Raw genomic sequence first — 19506 nt, 5'->3', positions numbered from 1 at the left:
GTTGCGGATTCATTTACATATCAGTAAAGGTTATCGGTATATTTTCATCATAAAAAAGCAATTCAGTTAATTGATATTAGTGTTTCTAACAAACAAAGACTCGCTCTAACAAAGTAGAAACATTTTGGTCAATGCTTAAATCTTTTCCTAATTTTTGTATAAAGTGCTGGAGTTGGTCGAACCGGATGCATTATTACAATCGACGCGATGTTGAAAATGGCAAGAGCAGAAGGAAAAGTTGATGTATACAACTTTATTCGTCAGATGAGAAATAATCGTGTGCATATGGTGCAAACTGAGGTAGGCATCATTTGACAAACTACTTTTATCTTTTAAGAGCTTACCTCAAAGGTGATCAAAATGTGTGATTCATTTTCCGGCTATTTTGCGGAACGCCACATTGGGGTTTTTTATGTTGTTGCTTGGTTTTTTGTTAATGACAATGATTCGAGGAAGATTTCATGGGTGAAAGCAAATCTTTAAAAATTTACACAAACAATTTGCAAACCTGACACTGATTAAATTTTGTATGTGTTTATATTTTATTTTAGCCGCAGTATATATTCATTCATGATGCCATTTTAGAGGCCCTCTATTGCCGCAATACTACAATTGCAACCACTGATCTGGAGCAAGTTTGGACTAAAATGACGACCAACAAGGTCGAGCAAAAGGATCAACTTCTTCAGGAGTTCAAGGTTGTACTTACGTTGGTTTACATTGCATTTATAAGTAGATATTCATACCCAACTCTTAAAAAATGTTTTGGATGCTTCCATAATACGGCATCACCAAACCAAGATGCGCGCGGTCTTATAGGTGTCTATATGGTGCAATATGTTTGTGAAGCACTAAGAACAATGTCCATATAGTCTTATATATATACCGTAAACGTTCGTCTAATGGCGGTATGGAGTTCATGGAAATGAGAGAGCGCCATCCCTGTAAAAGCCGACTATTATCACTGATCATTAAGGGTACGTGTAGTTAAAGGATGAAACCTATCGACACATACAATTATGAGCAAGATCGAACAAACTTGTTCATGATATTAAATGCGGTAATCATTCACCTGATACATTGTGGCCCAGTGAGCAGAGCATTAGACTATAGTGCGAGGATGTGGAGAAGTTTGATGGTTCGAACCTCATGCAGTAATTTCTGATAGATTATGATGTCTGTCAATGTTTTTTTTTCTGATTTGAGGAAATTTTATTCTCTATTTTCTTGATTTTATCTTTAACATTGTTTATATAATGTTATTATTTTATCTTGTATGTGTCTTTTTTCGTGATTCTTTGTTTTTTCGTTTCATTTTAGAGTAAATCAGTCCATTCAATCAAATGTTGTAATGGACCTATTTGGTTGTATAGGCATTTGTTATGTGTGTGAGACGAACTGTCGCGTGCGAGAAGTCTTTCAATTCGCGCGAGTGTCCTTGCCTATGCATCAGTGGTCATAAGAGGTATATCATTTTATTCGAAGGGGGGTCCCAAATATACGGGGGTCATAAAGTCTTGGAAAGAATAATAGCAGGGGGTCATAAAATGTTTTATGACTAAAATGTAGGGAGTCACACGATGACCATAGAAAGTGTGTTATTTTATTCAAAAAGACTGATTTCAATACAATTTTGGGGTTTGGGATCATACAATTTTTGTTTCCGAAATAGGGGGTGCGCAATTTTATTGACGCAGACTTTTTGTAAATGTGGGACCCCCCTTCCGAAAAAAATGATAGCCCTCTAAGAGGATTCAAAAGATAACCTCTGCCCCAATAATCCCTAGCTATATTTGTTTGAAACTGTTCCACGGAGGATGTATCATAAATGACCTATAGTCTTCAAATGATATAAATAAAATTTGAATGAGTGAACGAACAAAATCATACAACGACCAACTGAATAGAGGCTGTGCATATGACGTATCATCCCGTAAATCTAGTGGCGGCCTACTCAAATGCATTCAATAAAAGCATGATTGCATCTACCGCGACAGTTCGTCTCACACACATAACAAAATGCACTACGATCAAATAGGTTGATGACAACATTTGATTGAATGGACTGCACTGCGCCATGATTACGGGGAAGAAACCGGTTCAAATCTTTTGTTTGGAGCCAATCGATAAACGCAAGGCCTCTATAGCTATCATTGAATACTGGCTAGGATTCCACAACACAATGAGAACATGTTATAAGGCGCTTTGGAAGGCACACAATACCCCAATGGCTTTCCATATTATGTGCTCTCAACAACTATTCAGTATCGAAGCTCGGTATCGAAGTTACGTAATGTTACTATGTCAACGGGATCACGCGCTTAAGTAATGAACCACGATCGAAACAATCAGTACACAAAAAAGCCATACCAAAATAGCGTGATCGTAATGATCGCCATATAAACAGTGCTTGGTTCCGATACCATCACGGAGTTACGTAACTACTTCGTGGTCTGATAGTTATATGATCAATGGTCTGATCATCTACTTGGGTTCGATCCTTTTAAGAAATGAAAAAAATAGCTGATCATTTATAATGCATAAATGAATAAAGTAATGTAGTTACACCATGGAAGAAAGAGATGAGAATGGTTACACATTTTGAAACATTGAGGCCGTTCTATTTTTCAAAGGTCATTTAATTGTTAAATGTAGTGGAATATATCACGCATTGATAGGTAGCAGGTGGAGCAAATTTTGTCAGCGGGTTTTGTTGCCGTTTGTTCGCAGTACCTATTTATCTTTAAAAAATATAAGAAAATTAAAATTAAATTTAAAAAAAATTCACAATATTCTTTCGTAAAATGGGGACAAAATCCAAAAACATTTCTTGACCCTTCTTCACATAAAAGTGGGGGCAGAAATCAAGATTCGAACAAGTACCATTCACCATTCAAGACGCACCCTCTACCGACTGAGCTAACGGGTCAGACAATAGAAGGGTGTAATTTTGAACTGAAGAATATTTAAAAAATATGAAGAAATTACAATGTTATAAAAAGATTTACCAAAATGAGTTAGGTATAACGTATGAATCGATTTACAAATTAAGTCCAATGACACTTTGAGAAAGAATACCTGAAGAAACCCCAAAACATCTGCTGCTCTAGCAACTAACCTAGTGACCTTAAGTATTGGGTCATGTCACGATATTTTTCCGAGGCATTATGTCCAGGTTGCTCAATTTAACATACACGTATCCTTAATGCTGTTGAGATTTTACAAGGATGGCGCTCTCACATTTCTAAGAATCCAAAAGCGCCATTAGGCGAACGTTTACGGTACATTCTAATACCGGTACTTCGTGGTTTTTAAACACAAAGAAGAAGGAAGATTATATGGTCGTGATTCGTATATTAATACTAGAGAGAGATGTGTGAGACTCTTCTCATTCTTTTTGTTGGTGAATCGAAACTAAATGTGTGCTTTATGAATATTTTGTTTTATAGACATTAGACAGCATATTTCCTCCAATTGCAAAAACACGGTATCGAGGAGGACAAATGTCAGAAAATGTCGGCAAGAATCGTTATCAAGACATTATACCACGTAAGTGTAATTGTACAAAACGGAGGGTGGGTGTATGTATGTACGAGGTAGATTATGATTGTGGTGTTTGTGCGTGAGCGTTTGCCTCGCATTTCTTCCGAGGACACCAACTGAACAACACACCTACACAACGAGGACCTCGTACACGATGAAGGTCGCAAAGATACGCGTCTTCGAAACCCCTCTAACGTGGTTCGCTTGGTACGGACTTTAAAATGTTCGTCATTTTTCAGGTCCTCGTAAATATACGTAATACAAGAGGTATGCTGGTGTGTATGGTATGGGTAGGGTAGGTATATGTGGGGAGTACTTTTTATGCAAATGCAGACCATTTGTGTGTTTACTATGAACAAAAAGGAATTAACATAAGACAAAAACTAATTTTCACATAAAATATATACTTTTATAGACAATTAGAACTCATATATCTATATATTTTTGTATCATTTGTAGCTGATTTTTGTCGCCCATATCTAATGGTAACTGGTGATGACGAAAGCCAAAGCAATTACATCAACGCATCATTCGGCAATGTAGGTATAATCTCGTTTATTACTGTATCTAATATATGTAGCGTATGTCGCGTATGTCGCTATAGGTATTTTGCAAGATTTTGCAAGGGGAGGCCCTCGATCTCCCTAAAAATTGTGATCTTCATACTATTGTAATGTACTTTGATGAACTAAAATACCTTGTATAAAACAAGACATAATTCAAGGTGCTTTAATTGTGACAAAATGAAAATATTTCTGATAGTTGAAATTAGTTTTTTTTTTTTTTTTCATTTTTTGAACAAATATTTTTAAAAATTGATCTTGGTGACGAGATAAGCAAACGAATCTGGTGAGTCAGGAATATTACTACCACTCTTCCAGCCTTTGTACTGGAAATGTTTGATATGTCGAGCATCATTCTGGTGAAAAAGAATTAGAACATATTTTGTTAAGTCACAATATTATCCAAATATTCTTATTTACAAACATACAAAATGCTCATGCCATACTTGGATTAGTGACTCAGACAATTTGTCAGAAATCTTAATTGTTGCCGTCTTGATTTGTTTCACCTGCTGATTTCTTACATTTTCACCAATTTACCTTTTTTCACATCACAGGGATATCGCATAGACAGTGCCTACATAACAACGCAAGTACCCCTTCCAGAGACCGTTTGTGATATGTGGTGTATGATTTATGACTACCAGTGCTCAGTTATAGTTGCTCTCAATGATCCTGACCAGGTTGAAGATGTAAACAATTAAGCCTTATTTAGGTCACTTTCAGTTTCGTGGTTGAAGGTTTTGAAAGGACATCATCTTACTCTTTTATAACAAAGGTCATAGTTTAAAAGACGACCATCTTTGTCAATACTGTAGTATTGGTATCCTAAAGATAGCTCTATACCATCAGAGTCCAGTCGCACTCGCCGACGCGCGCGTCATGATTATGCGTGAAAAAAAAACCATGTTATGCGACGGAGCTTGCTCAGCGAATGAGATGTTTTATTTCACACACGCTCGAATATGCAGTTGAAATCGATATCGGCACTTGCCAACTCGCGCGCCCCGTTTATCGCGTAAAAAGCCAGGTCACACTAGGTCATAAACCCATTTCCGTGTTTTAAAAGCAGTGCACATTAGCAAATAGTGCGGATCATCTCTAATAAATATTGTTGCTATGATTACTCTTCTAATTTTCAGAGCTGTGGAATCTATATTCCTCGTGAAGGGTCAGCAGTATACGGTCATTTCACTGTGGAGTACGTCTATGAACAAGAAGACGACAATATTACTGAAACTACATTGCGTCTTTACCAGACCAACAAGGTAATGTTGCAACAATTTTAGGCTCATTTTGTGGAAGCAGGTCACATATGGTGTAACTTTTTACAAGCATCTGTCAGAGATGGAATCAAAACTCGACCATGCGGTCGACCGCCGGTTTCGTCCGTTTAGAGCCGGTTTCTATTATTCTAAGCACTTGGACGCTGTTCAATCGCCGGTAACCGCCGGCCAATCGGGTCGGATTTTGATTTCATCCCTAATACGATGAACAATAATAAGCTATGCATTGTGCTTGCACCGAAACATAGTTGAATACTTTCTGCTATGGGCACTGACTCTCAAATGGGTGTTGCACATGTTTACTTTGACTTCAAAGATAAGAAAAATCCAAAAATTGATCCAAACGCAAATGTGCAATTTTGGCATATATCTATACCTTATTCTAAGAACCAAATTGACTTTGTTATTCGGCTTTTTACTCGTTGTGATTGGTTTAAGGTCATCCGCATAAAAATGCAGAATTAATAATGACAAAACATGCTAAACGAGCTTGAGTCACTAATCCAGGTATGGCATGAGCATTTTGTATGTTTGTCAATAAGAATATTTGGATAATATTATGATTTAACAAATACCGTATGTTCTAATTCTTCTTCACCAGGATGATGCTCTACAGATCAAACATTTCCAGTACAAAGGCTGGAAGAGTGATAGCAATATCCCTCACTCATCAGATTCGTTTGTTAATCTCGTCACCAAGATCAAACATGTGACAGACAATAACCCGAGTGACACCGAAGATCAGAAAATTGCAGTTGTTTGTTTGTAAGTCACCGAATACTGTACTACTAGTTTAACATAAACATGGGTACCACAATCAAGACAATAGCATCTAGTTGTAAATCGTAGTCGCTATCCTCAAGAGCTTCTGTATATAAGTCAGATAGCTTGTCCATTGTACTGGTCCCGGGTCCTGAGCACACCTTCTACAGGGCATTCTCAAGATGCGTCCGAGGAAGCGAAGTTTAAGTTACCTTACTAGATTGATGAGAGGCTGGGTGCCACATTTTTTAAAAGTTGGATACATGCTTGATAGGCTCTCCATACACTTGAAGTGTTGGCAGCGGCTGTGTTTTGCAGTTGACTGTCGTGCACTCATTTTGGGTACGCTGTTAGTGTTGATGAGACCCAGATGTTCTGCTACGCCTACTGTTGCACGTATCGTCAGTAAAATCCAGATCATTTATAATCTTAGCTTGGTATCGACTTGACTGGCGAAGGTTTGTTAGTACATAAGATTCGATAGTCTCGGTTGCATTTTTCATCAGGTAGTCTATGAATAAGTGAACAAAAATGGTTCTGAGATGTTGCTATACACCTATAGCATTGACCAATGGCTCTGGATTACCGTAGTTGCGGATAATTATTGAAAATGACACTCCTGTTTACTAACATTCGCAAGATGCTCTAAACTACCAAATCGCCATTGATTTATTTGTTTTGTTACATATTATTATAGAGATGGCGTCAGTCGTTGCAGTGTTTTCTGTGCCGTCAAGTCTGTCATTGACGAAATGAAGGAGACACAACACTTGAACGTATTCCAAGCAGTAAAACGACTCAAACGTTTTCGCTACGAAATGCTTGGCTCAAAAGTATGTATATACCACTCAATACGTTTATTCTCTGGTTTATTTTTAAGACATGAAGAGGGATCAAAAAAAATTAAGACCATAAAAAGGGGGATAAAAAATCACCCTTTTTTAGGGAAATCAAAACATTATGATGTCCGAGGTTCCAACTTTTCCACCCCCACCCCTCCCCACCAAAGAATTATGAGCACTCCATGAGACAAACGTGCGCCGAAAAAGTCACATGTCAAAACAGTTGACGCAGTAAAACTCCCCTTTATATTCAGTTTCCTTAATATATATATTTTTTAACAAAGACGAAAGTTTCAGCTTATTTTAATTCGCATTTTTAAATGGTAGTCGGCCTAATGTTGGTGTTTCTTTGTCATGTGAAATGAGGTGGGCAAGCAAAACATACAGGAACTATTTTAGAAATGGTTATCAATATGGAAATATATAAAAAATATATATGTATCCAGTTATCTCGTCATATTTTATCACACTGACTAGCCCAAGTAACTATAAACCGTTACACTTACTGTATGGGAGGGTTACATTAACATTTTGGCCATGGTCGCTCTCCGCGCTCGGCGAATCGCGTTACGCACTTCACGAGTTATATAGGGGCGGTTTATATGATCGCAATTCGTCCGTATGCGAAACTCACGATGGTATGAACTGTTTTCTTTACAGGAGCAGTATGTCTTCTGTTACGAATCTGCCCGTGCATATTTGAGATCCTTCGCAACGTACGAAAATGTACAATTGTAAGAAGTAGGTATAAATCCGAAACATCCCGCTGATAGTAGACGTTCACATGGCACTGCTGAGGTCCACATGGTCCACATCTGCATATCTATAATCATCGTCACTGTTACACTTGAAAAATATCAGCTTTGTTAGGATTCTATTTTTGAAGATTTAAAGACTTCGTGAAGAGTGACTTTATTGACCGGAAATGTTTGACCCCTGTAAGATCCAATGGGCCCTAGGATTTGACTTTTCAAAGGCCAAATGGGCCCGACAAAATTTACTTGGCCCTAATGATCGTAGCATACTCAGCAGTCAGTACCAGTATAGAGGATTTTTATGACGTTTTCATGTCGCTCTGTTCTTCAATATTTTAAAGGTTGACGATAGAAATCAATCTAAATGGATTAAAATTGATATTTGGATTGACTCTTATTCTGATTTCACCATCTAATAAACGGTTACTCCTATATATTCCCAAATGGCATAAGTTTGGAATGAGATTTTGAGATCTTTTTAGAGTGAGTATTATCATTTTTTTTTCAATTGGAAATAATAACTTCGGTTGCCCACAAAACAAATTTGATTGCATGTGCAAACTTCAATCGCTAAAAGATTGAGAATCATTGAAAATTCAAATCATTCGACTGAATATTCAGTCAAAAACGATTTGTCTCCAACTGTAATTGGCAACCTATTTATTGAATATTTAATCGGAATATTAAGAGAGTATCCTGGTGAAAATACATTTAACTATGCATTCCTATTGGTAGGTCGTGGACACTCTGGGCAAGGCCAAATGAGGTATCTGGATGCGTGGAACATCTCAAATTTGTTAGTAACGGCATATATTATATTTAGTAACTCCTTATGTTAAATTCGAAACTTGATTTACGTCTCATCTTTCTCGACTCATATTTCATGGTTGTGGAATACGTTACAATAGGCGTTGATATTTAAAGGGGCTTAGGGAGTGTTCAGAAATACTTTGGTGGGGGGACTGGAAAATCTTTTTTTTCATGTCGAAAAATTTTTTAACCCCCCCTCTTCGCGAACCCAAAACTTTTTTCACCCCCCCCTCTTAATGGACCTGAAACTTTTTTGACCCCCCCTCATATAGGTGCAAAACTATTATGGCCCCCCCCCATACGGTAATGTACCATTCTACTAATTCAACTCTACTACCATTCAAATGGCATTAATGATACTAAAATTTGTATTCAAGTGCAATGAAATTGTACGCATGTCATTGGTATAAAATATGTGGAATTGTGGAAATGTTTTAAAGTAGCACGCTAAAATTTTGCCATTTAGAAGCTAAACGAATGAAATTTGATGTAAAAGTGGATTACATACGCGCGAAGCGCCCAAGAATTTGTACTCTGGGGGCTAAAATAGCCCAATATGAGCTTAATTTGGTCAGAAACACACATACAGGCGTCAACATTGGGGGGATGATTGAATGTGCCATCCCCCCGGGATTTACGCCTATGTTTACTGGGACTTTTTGTTGCGGCGAAGCGTGCAAAAACAAGACTATTTTAGCCCAAAATACAGGGGCGTAGCCAGTTTTCTTGGTCGGGGGTTGAATAAAATGTCAGGGGCACAGACGAGAAAATAAATTGCCGTTGCAAATACATATACCGGTTTTGTTTTTTAGAGAGACTGTACATGTATTAGAGCTTCAAAAAAAGGCTTTATTGGGACCAAACGCGTGCAAAAATTGTGTATTTCGCCCATGATGGGATGAAAATGCCTTTATTGTGACAATGTGCGCACACAGCGTACAAACATTTTGTATTTCACACTATTTTAACCCATGATCACGTTGAATTATATGGAAAAGGGTCTCCTTGCTCCTTTTCTTTGCCCTCCAGATTTTCTCTTTCATTTTTTGTCAGAGGGGCACTTTTCTCTTTCATTTTTTGTCAGGGGCCCTTCCGCCCCCTGTCTACATTACTGCCGAAATGGTGTGTTTTGCTATTAAATTGTGCAAAATTGTGCAATTTTACCCTAACATGGTGCTTTTCGATGTGCTAAAAAAAGTTGCACATGGCAATTATTGCTTTTTTTTTCTTTTTAAGGATTTAAAAATTAGGGGGAGGACGTGTACCCTGGTTCTCCAAGCTTCCTCCGCCTATAATTGTAATGCAACATGATTTAGTTGTATATATCAGTGATAATAAATGAATAATCTGTACTACATGAAACATTATTGTAAAATTGTCAACACTAAAGAAGAGCAAAGATATTGCAGTTTTTAGTGATTTAAAGAGCTGACCAGAAAGAACTGACACAAACCTCAAAATTAAGTTATAGACGACAATTTTTAATACTGGTTCAAATGCACTTTTGTTCTGGTTCAATATGGGAGCATCTGCTCGCACAGCGCGCGAAATTTTACCCCCCCCCCTCTACGTGCCGAAAAACTTTTTAACCCCCCCTGTTCATACACCCAAAATTGTTTGACCCCCCTACATATTTTCCAGTCCCCCCACCAGAGTATTTCTGAACACTCCTTATTTTGATAGATTGAAGGGCTAACTGAGCAGTAATTATTTAGAGATATGTAATACTGAAAAGAAGAGATATATTGTGAGCACCGCGTTAAGGGTTCTAAAATGAGCGTTTATTGCGTTTCGACAGTATTTTTTGTGGGACATGAGAGCACCTTTAGACCTATCAATTGCATTCTGAATACGAAGCATGTCTTTCTGATATCAAATAATTTTCATTTTTGAAAATCACAATATAATACAAATTTTATGACAAATTATAAAAATTTGATATTTTTCAAATTTTTGATATAAAACAGTCCTCGTAAATTATATAAATCTAATGATATATTCTTAAAGTGTATGTAGCAGGAGGAAAAGCCGACGATCAATTGAAAATTTTGACCTTTCATATTAAAGATATGGATTTTTTCCCCAAAAGACCTATTTTTTTTTTGGTGTTTTGGGAAAAAAAATCCAAATCTTCAATACGAAAGGTCCAAATTTTCAATTGATCGTCGGCTTTTCATCCCACCTACATACACTTTAACTATAAATCATCAGATTTATAAAGTTTACTTCAAGTACTGTTAAATATAAAAAATATCAATTTTTAATGATTTGCCATGAAATGTGTATTAAATTGCGAATTTCAAAAAATCAAAATTATTTGACATCAGAATGACATTCTTCGTATACAGAATGCAATTCGATATGTCTGATGTGCTATAATGTCCCACAATAAATACTGTCCAAACGTTCATACCCCACCCCTTAAGCTTATCTGCTTTTAAACTGTGTTGCGGAATTTCCGGATCCGGAACTTTGATACAATATCGTGAAATTTTGCATGAAAAACACTGAATTAAGTTTAAGTATTTCAGGAGCTGATTATCGACAACGTTGCGTACATGTTAAAACCTGGACTTTGACCAACATTGAGGGCGCAATTGTTGTGAAATCTTACATGTCCCTTTAATGAGGTAAAGATTTGAATAGAGCAAATGTAATCCGGATCTTGCTAAAAACTACTATGTTATTGTAACCATTGGTTGTTGTAAAACTAACTGTACCTTACTCTCTCAAGCAACAGAGTCCATGTTATGGTGAGTCTACATTGATGCCATAGTATTCAAGTTCAACCATTTCGTATTTAGGGCATGCGCCGTCGTATACTTCTCAGTAGTTTTGATTATCATATTTTAAGCTACCTTTCACATTGAATTATTATGCATTGATGTTTTGGATGCAAACTGAATATGAATACCGCAGAATTCCATTTTCAAGCATACATGCCTCCAAGTGAGTGGTTTGTTTTTTTACGAAAGAGACAAAAAGCAGACACCCTCCACAAAAACATTACAATAGAATGGTCTTTAATACTATAATACATATTTGTACAGCCGCCTGTATCGAATATAATTGTTCAAACTTCAAATATTACTTTCATGCAGGGTGTCTACCTTTCGTCTCTTTCATCAAAGAAAAACACTCACTTAGAAGCATATGCTTGTAAATGGAAATTTACGGTATTTTTTCATGGACTTCCCAGTTGGGCGCAGTTCCCATGCAATATAACTTAGGTTGTGGTAAGACTGTATTAATGTTATCCAGAGTTTTTCGGAACTAGAGATAGATGCCACGTGTTGCGTCTGGCCAGATGAAGGGGGCTACCTGTACATGTATAGAAGATTGAAATGAAATGAAATCTATAGGCCTATAAAACATCATTTTGATATGAAGATTTGGGGTATGGGTTACAGGTTAATGATAGTGTTGGACAATAAAAGGTGAAGGTGTTAGCAAAATCATCAGGTACAATTAGTTTGGCTACATGCAGTGTTTGTTGAAGGCATGCTGAAAGGATTTTAATGTACCGGTATGTGTCTTGAACTGTTTTGATGTTGCACATAATTTTGTGTTATGTTCCTGTGGTTGGAGAAAGGACTGTTGTTGATGAAGAATTATGGTGGTGAGAGGATGCATTGCCCATACAGGGAATGCATCCTCTCACCCAGGGCCGTAGCAAGCGGGGCAGCCGGGGATGCCATGGAAATTTGTTATATTGCAAAATATTATAGTTTACCCAAAATCAATTCCCTAAATAATCATGTATTTGCTCTCAAGCTCTCAGCTTTTGATCGCACACCGCTATAATTTAATTATACATGTACTACGGTATACGGTCTCTTCGAGGAAGACTTCAGGAAGTGTATTAACTTTGTATTTTTAAAAACTTTAATAACAGATCCCACGCCATACCATCATCAGAATCAGTACGTACAGTACCTATCAATGATGCGTGCATGCAATGAAAATGTATACCGTACTTTAACCATGGATGACAATACATGCATTGCCAAGCATGGATTTTAGACCAGACGATGAGACGGGATTTTAGATGGACCTGTCGACAAAATCACCAAGATATCAACAGAAATCAGTTCGTTAAGTACTTACTTACTCGTCTTGATAGTTTTCTTACAGGAAAAGGTGTTCAAAATGACCAAATAGACGTTGAAAATTGGTTCAATCGAACCCCGGGAATCGAACAACCTACTCTCGAGCTCTCGTGTTGACGTTCGTGCTGCTGATCAGCTGTTTGAGGGTCAAATCAATCAATTAGTACTCTCAGGTCAAATCAAATTGGTCATGTGATCAAACTCTGCGGTCGGCGACAAAACATGTGATGTCACCAAATTTGTGCTCTATGACGTAAATCACGTTATCCGTATACGTCACAGGGGGGGTTAGATCTTTTTGTTAAATGCACTTTTTGGCCCAGATATATGCTATTTCGTGTATTTATCAGCGTATCCAATCCTTTTGAAACCCAAGTAAGGCATTCCATGGGCTACAATGTCAAAAGTGTGCCTATATCATAGATTTCTGGGCCATTTTTAACCATTACCAGGTTTGTGCATATGAAAGTAATTAATGTGTTCCGTCAGAGCTTTAGTCGTGGCATGCCACCTACGGTGGTCCCGGGAACTGTGGCGTCAAGCCATATTATCCGGGTTATGCAAAAACTGCATTCAATTATCTATCATGCAATGTAACAATGTAAAATTAGAATAATGGTAAAACTACATTAATGTTATTATGGCCCCCAACAGACACAAAAAAAAACGTTTGAAAACAGGTTATATTTGCATTTGGTAAAAACGTTTTGAAAAAAATTAAAGGTCGGGTTAAATAAAGGTCATGACCCCTCCCCCCTCTCCCCTCCCCCTTCGTTTGTCTTCTCTTCAAAAGTACATAAAAATAACGTACAACATCAAGATAATAATATTTTTAAAAAAAAGAATATCATTAAGTATAAGACTGGATGGCCAATAAGGACCTTTCCGTGAAACAAAATTATACTTTCAAAACAATAAAGAGCAATAAGGCGTATTGCATAAATTAAATAGCAACTAAAAAACAAGAAAACGACTCTCCAAAATGGTATTTTAGATAGTGTTTAATAGTTTAGATTGGTTATGTAAGTCTTTTTACTAATTTTAAGGTACGAAGAGGTAACATTGTTTAATTTATAACTTCTAATGGCGTGTATTTTTCTACTCTAAATTGAAATCGTAAATATTATCATGTCTGGTACTTATTTACTTCATAACGTTTCGTAATGTAAGCTTTAAAATACAGTGGTAGAGAGCTCATTAGTAAAATGACTATATAGAAATATATACATCCTAGAGTATTCTAGAGTATATGTACATATCTTCAATTAGAATATATAATTTAACACAATAGTGACGTATATTCTGTATATAGTGACTTTTTGAAATGGTCTATTTATTTGTGATATATTTTAAGATCTGGTTAATGTTTCAGCTTGTTATAAACCAATAGTTGTTGATCGTGTAATGTTCCTTTTGTATTCCAATTGTATAGTCCAAGGTTTTGTGTAACAGCTTGCTTCGTTGATTTTATTTTGGGTGTATTAATTGCTATATCACTCTAATTTACATTCTGTAATTAACTATTTTAAACCAGTTTAAATAACTGGTTCTTTGGCTTCAATAATTAATGTGAGTATATAGCTATATTCAAAGTACAATAAATGACGTACATTTATGAATCATATCCTTTACATAACTTATAAACAGTACTGTGCCCAATATTAATCCTTGTAATACACCACAAATAATGACTCACAAGAGTTATGTGAAACGTATTATATTCAGCAACATAACAAGATCTTGAACCAATATGTATGAATGTTTTTCAACCTACTCTAGTAAAATAATTGTATATAGATGGAGCGGTTAGAGCAGAAAACACCTGATTTGTAATTTAGAATTACTTTAGAGATGGTTGTGGTTACGTCATACTGACGAACACATGTAACTAGAACTTGTGACCGTCCCTTTGCATTATACTGACTATAGGGGGCGGTGTTTTGCCATTGCCGCGTCCCGCGATTTTTATTATTTTGTTTTCTAGTGTTTGGAGCTCGTCAGTATGAGGAAAGTTTTTAGTTAAGACTAGTCAATCTGAAATTTGGTGAAAGAGGGGGCACTATGGCGGTACTGGCTCTGCCTTGTAATCGATGGATTGCAAGTTCGAGCCCCGGCTGTGCCATCGTGCCGTGCTCTTTTGGACAAGGCGCTTTATCTTACTTGCCTCTCTCTACCCAGGGGTGAAATGGGAGCTGTTATGAATATTGTCAATTGAGCGCCGCCAAAAGGTTTGAGCAGGCCTTGGGCATTGTATTGCAGCTGAAATATTCTAATGACAGCGGAATAAATGTAAAGCGCTTTGGTCATGTGCAAATGTGAAAGGCGCTGTATAAATACGAACATTTATTTTATCATTTATTTAAAGATGTTAAGAGTAAAAGCTTCATGATCAATTGAGAATATTGTTTTGGTAAAACATTTTCTGGGATAACCTCAATTGACATTGTTTCAAAAGTTACATGTTAATAAAGTAATCATATTATTATACAAACATTTTTGGTTGAATTTCTAAATACTCTTTATGATATCCATTTCACAATAAATTGCATAATATTCATACCGCCTGTCATTATCTTTACGATATATATGCAATATTTTTATGCAAGGTTAATAATTATATTATAATATACACCAAACAAATTGGTATAAGATATCTTGATGATTAATAAATACAGTCTCCAATCTTTAGATCTCTTCCTCTCTCATACGCCCGTACATTTTTCTTACCAAATTATACTATTTATTGTTTGCAATGTTTGTCTCATATTATTTTGGATATATTCAAATTCGGGGTAAAATAATGTTGCTTTTACAAAGTATTATTTTAATAATTATGTACTTTAATCATTGAAATCTTCGGTTGCTTGGACATTATATTGCTTTATAGTATTCCTATCACACCCGCACCCCTATTTACATGTTTCAAATGTCCCTTTGGTAATCTAGGATATGATAGGTTGATCATTTGAATTCTTTGTTATGAAGACCCTCTTGCCACTTGCACGATTCTTCTATGCCAGCCATACCACATATGTAACATAATTTTTGATTGAGCAAGTAGCCTACACGTTCCCCGGGACACGTTCACAAACTGTAAGTGAGTATTGAGTTATGGTCAGCAATTTTTAAAGCTGAACCATCCGTGGTTATTGCCAAACCACTCGGTTTATATAAACCTTTGGCTAAACATCCCAGAAACCCTCCCGTAGGGCTGTACTTGTGCAAGTGGCCTGTATTCTCAAAACTTTTGAATCCCTTCGACGCTTTCATGATGGTGTATATATTGTCATATTCGTCACAAACTATTCCCCGTGGTCTGACGTTATTACCTATGCTAAGATCCTCATCTATTTTGGGTGTGAAGCTGAACACCTCATGACCTAGGTAATCTATTGCAGCGACTTGACTGTATACAGAACCGTGTGAGCGAAAGTGCTGCAGGATTTGACTTCTGCTGTTCACCGCTATAGTGCTATGAATTGAATGTATACGACACTTGATCTTAATCATAACCTCACCATCAGGAAATGAATGCACAGTTAGAATGTCCTTCCAGAAATCCCCCACTAATATACGGCCTTCCTTATCTACGGTCATGCAAGTCGGTTCAACTTGCGATCTAGGATCCTCGTCGCCCATCAAAGTAGAGATATCGTGGGAGAATGTCCATCTCTCGTCGAATACCTTCGCCTTCCTGGTTCCGTCGACAGTTAAGATATGACCTTGTGGAGAGACAGCTATGCTCCAAATACGCGGCGTTACTGATGCTGTAACCCGTGTTTCTCGATTGCCCGATCCGCCTAGTATGTAGACCTCACTCTCAGCACCGATCACTATGTCGCCATTCGGACAGCATGCTATTCTCTTAGCTTTCATGGGGTCTTGCAGAGGCTGAGTTGTTATCATGGCTTCATCTCTATGGAAATCTTTTGATCTGTTCGATGGCGATTGATGAGATGAAGTTTCGTCCGATACTGCAGGTAAACGGATGAAAGAGAAATTAAGGAATGGAGAGAGAGGTGAAAGGAAAATCGTCACACATTATGATTATAGATTTATATCGGTATCTATCAAACTGCAATTCATCTTTTCCTTTCCCTCTCTCCCTGTGAATTATAGGGGAGCAGTTTCAGAGAGAGCAAGCATTTCCTGGCCGGGTTCCTGGCATGTCAAAAGTGGGCAAGCGATTTATGGCACAGACTTTTGTGGTACCTTTTCGATATTACGACCTAAAAGGCGTAAAAAGTAGCAGGAACATATTCAATGCAAAAATGTCCATTACATGTCGCTCTACATAATAAGATAATGTAAAGTTGTAAACTTCAGTTCCCAAAAATCTGGCACGTATAAAGGGTTACAATATTTTTTACACGTCAAAAAGAGGTCCAAATGTTTTGGGGTGGCACGTCGTACGGAGGGCGCCCGATTTTTGGCAGACAATTTGAAAATTCACTCCCCCTGCGTATATGCATTATTATTACACATCTCTATATAATTCCCAGACGCCTTCGGAAAGAAACGCGGACTACGTCAACGTCCGTTAGTGGTGCACGGTGGTCAACGTCGATGGAAAGGATTAAAATGTGCTGGTGAGTGCTAACATAATATTATAAACCACGAATTTGCTTTTGGGGATTATTTTGCAAGGAATAAAAGCTTAGATTAATTAACTAAAATATTTTATTGCCCATCCTATTGTTTTGGATATGGTTAATTTTCAGACAGCTCTTTTTTACTTGATACACGTGAAGATAACCAAATGAAGATATCCTTAAAGTTTTGTAATTATATAATAACATCAGTGGCCAATGCAAAAAATATTAAGCAACAATAACATTAACATGATGAACAACAACAATTAATGTAGGATATTAGTACCTGGCATATATTCCATAACCTCCAATACTCGGTCGATGGTCGGGCGTTGTCTTGGATGATGATGCCAACATTGTCTCATCAAGACAGCAAGATCAGTGGGGCAATCCTGCGGAATAGTAGGTTGTAACTTGCCCTCGCCTACTTGAAAGACAACATACGCATACTCCATTCCATGGAAGGGTCGTTTACGCGTACATATTTCAAGTACCAACATCCCATACGCATAAATATCTGCATATCTGGAGTAAAATGCTAGATTGCTGTCGGATGTATTTATCAGCTCTGGAGCCATGTATTGATATGTCCCTTTCTGGCTGGACATAGTTACTGAATGATCGGTCTCTCTGGCAAGTCCAAAATCACACAGTTTCAAGATGTTATCTTCAAATAGCAAACAATTATTTGCTTTAATGTCTCTGTGTAAACACTTATTTGCATGAAGGTACTGCTTCCCGAGTGCTGCTTCCCGTATCCATTTTCGCTTCAGGTCATCTGGTAAGGGTCTTGATTCATCTGATAGATAGCCATGAAGGGATCCACGAGTCGCGTACTCAAGAAGGATGATCTTGACCGGACCATTCTGATAAAATCCTATCAAGCGAATCACGTGAGGATGAGAAAGTTTGGCAAGTATTTCAACTTCTTCTTTCCTAAAATCAACAACGCTCTTTGCTGCCGCCTCCGTATATCCGTTATAGGGTGTTTTGAAGGTTACACGATTAACCGATCCGAAGCCGCCTTCACCCAGAGACTCGTGAAACTGAAGGTTGGAGAAGTCTACTTTGCGTTCCATTGTTTCTTATAGCTCATTCTGAAAGATACTGAAAGATAAAATATACCGATTATCATCTTAGTGGGCTGCACCTTGCCCATAGATATACAACTAGATTGCCCCTTATCCTACTTAAGAAATAATGTGTCTGAAGAGAGTCGTTTATAATATAAGTAGGTGCATATAACGGGATAATTTAGCGTATCTTCATTAAAATGTACCAGCATATGGCACAAAAGTACCCTAAAACACGTGTCCGCGATAAAATAAAAAAGAACTTTACACTGCTCAATATACCTGAGAAATGCAAGGAACCTTTAAAAAAGATTGTATTAATAGATAGATAGATATAAATATAGGTAAGTCTGCCTTTGAAATAAATTCAATATGTTTACCTATGTTTTCCATTTTAGCCATGAAGTCGTGTCGTTGCTTAAGTTTGACAGTCAGTCAACAACAAGAAATATATGACCTAGCAAATCAATTCCTATTTGATATGGTTGAAAAATTCTCAATTTTGAAAAAAAATTGGTAAAAAACAACGTTTCATAGATATTTACAGCTTGTTTTTAAAAACTAATAAAAATATTTTTTACTGAAGAATTTCTTTGTTATGTTTCCTACAAATATTTGGATAAAAAACAAGTTTGGGGGATTATTTTGTTGCCAAAATTCGAGCTCACAGATGGATTCGTCAAGCCTTTGCCATTCTAAATACTTTTATATACTCGATACCAACAATTTAGTTATGAGGTCCAAAGGTTTACATAAAGTCCAACCTTAAGCGGGCCCCTGGACCCCATGCTGACAGGCTCGCGCTCTTCAACATCTATACGTCAATTCATTCCCCACACCTTTTACAACTCTGTCGATCGTGATGAGTGGGTCTGTCCTTTTGATGTGTTATGACCTTCCCGCACGCTTTTATTTATAGTGTGTGTTCATCCCGTTCGCGATCTACTAATATTTCGATCGTAATAATTAAACGACGTATATTCCGTCGTTGTTTTTGTTTTGTTTCTTTTGTTTGTTTGGTTTTGTTTTCTTGTTGTTTTTTCCAAAATCTCAAATTTTGTCACAACTTGATTTTTCCAGAGTAAGTTAGTTTACTAAAATACATTACAATCGTGTAAAAATGAATTTTGAAAAACATTGAGGGCATCCTCCTCAGTAAATGTTACAATGT

General features: G+C 37.0%; 2 protein-coding genes across 2 annotated transcripts; one reads left to right on the top strand and one right to left on the bottom strand.

Annotated features, from left to right (window-relative positions):
- The first annotated feature begins 4726 nt into the window (after positions 1–4726).
- Positions 4727–7734, top strand: LOC140157902 (receptor-type tyrosine-protein phosphatase alpha-like). Its single transcript, XM_072181149.1, has 5 exons — positions 4727–4798; positions 5249–5374; positions 5994–6157; positions 6852–6987; positions 7657–7734. Exons 1-5 carry the CDS (start codon positions 4727–4729, stop codon positions 7732–7734), a joined length of 576 nt encoding a protein of 191 aa, XP_072037250.1.
- Positions 7735–15754: 8020 nt separating this feature from the next.
- On the bottom strand, positions 15755–18341 carry LOC140157901 (mitogen-activated protein kinase kinase kinase 9-like). Its single transcript, XM_072181148.1, has 2 exons — positions 17549–18341; positions 15755–16644 (listed from the first exon to the last, which is right to left on the bottom strand). Exons 1-2 carry the CDS (start codon positions 18339–18341, stop codon positions 15755–15757), a joined length of 1683 nt encoding a protein of 560 aa, XP_072037249.1.
- Between the last annotated feature and the right edge of the window lie 1165 nt (positions 18342–19506).

Source organism: Amphiura filiformis, chromosome 7, assembly GCF_039555335.1.
Source record: "Amphiura filiformis chromosome 7, Afil_fr2py, whole genome shotgun sequence".
Lineage (NCBI taxonomy): Eukaryota > Metazoa > Echinodermata > Ophiuroidea > Amphilepidida > Amphiuridae > Amphiura > Amphiura filiformis.
Note: the sequence above shows the minus strand (reverse complement) of the source record. Positions and strands in the feature narration are given on the sequence as shown.

Bases quoted from the DNA above. Each gene is read 5' to 3' on its own strand.
- LOC140157901 (XM_072181148.1), bottom strand. From the start codon at position 18,341: ATGGAACGCAAAGTAGACTTCTCCAACCTTCAGTTTCACGAGTCTCTG. The intron at 16,645-17,548 runs GTACTAATATCC...GTTTACCTGCAG, and splicing joins GGTTATGGAATATATGCCAG to TATCGGACGAAACTTCATCT.
- LOC140157902 (XM_072181149.1), top strand. From the start codon at position 4,727: ATGTGGTGTATGATTTATGACTACCAGTGCTCAGTTATAGTTGCTCTC. The intron at 5,375-5,993 runs GTAATGTTGCAA...CTTCTTCACCAG, and splicing joins GTCTTTACCAGACCAACAAG to GATGATGCTCTACAGATCAA. The intron at 6,158-6,851 runs GTAAGTCACCGA...ATATTATTATAG, and splicing joins AAAATTGCAGTTGTTTGTTT to AGATGGCGTCAGTCGTTGCA.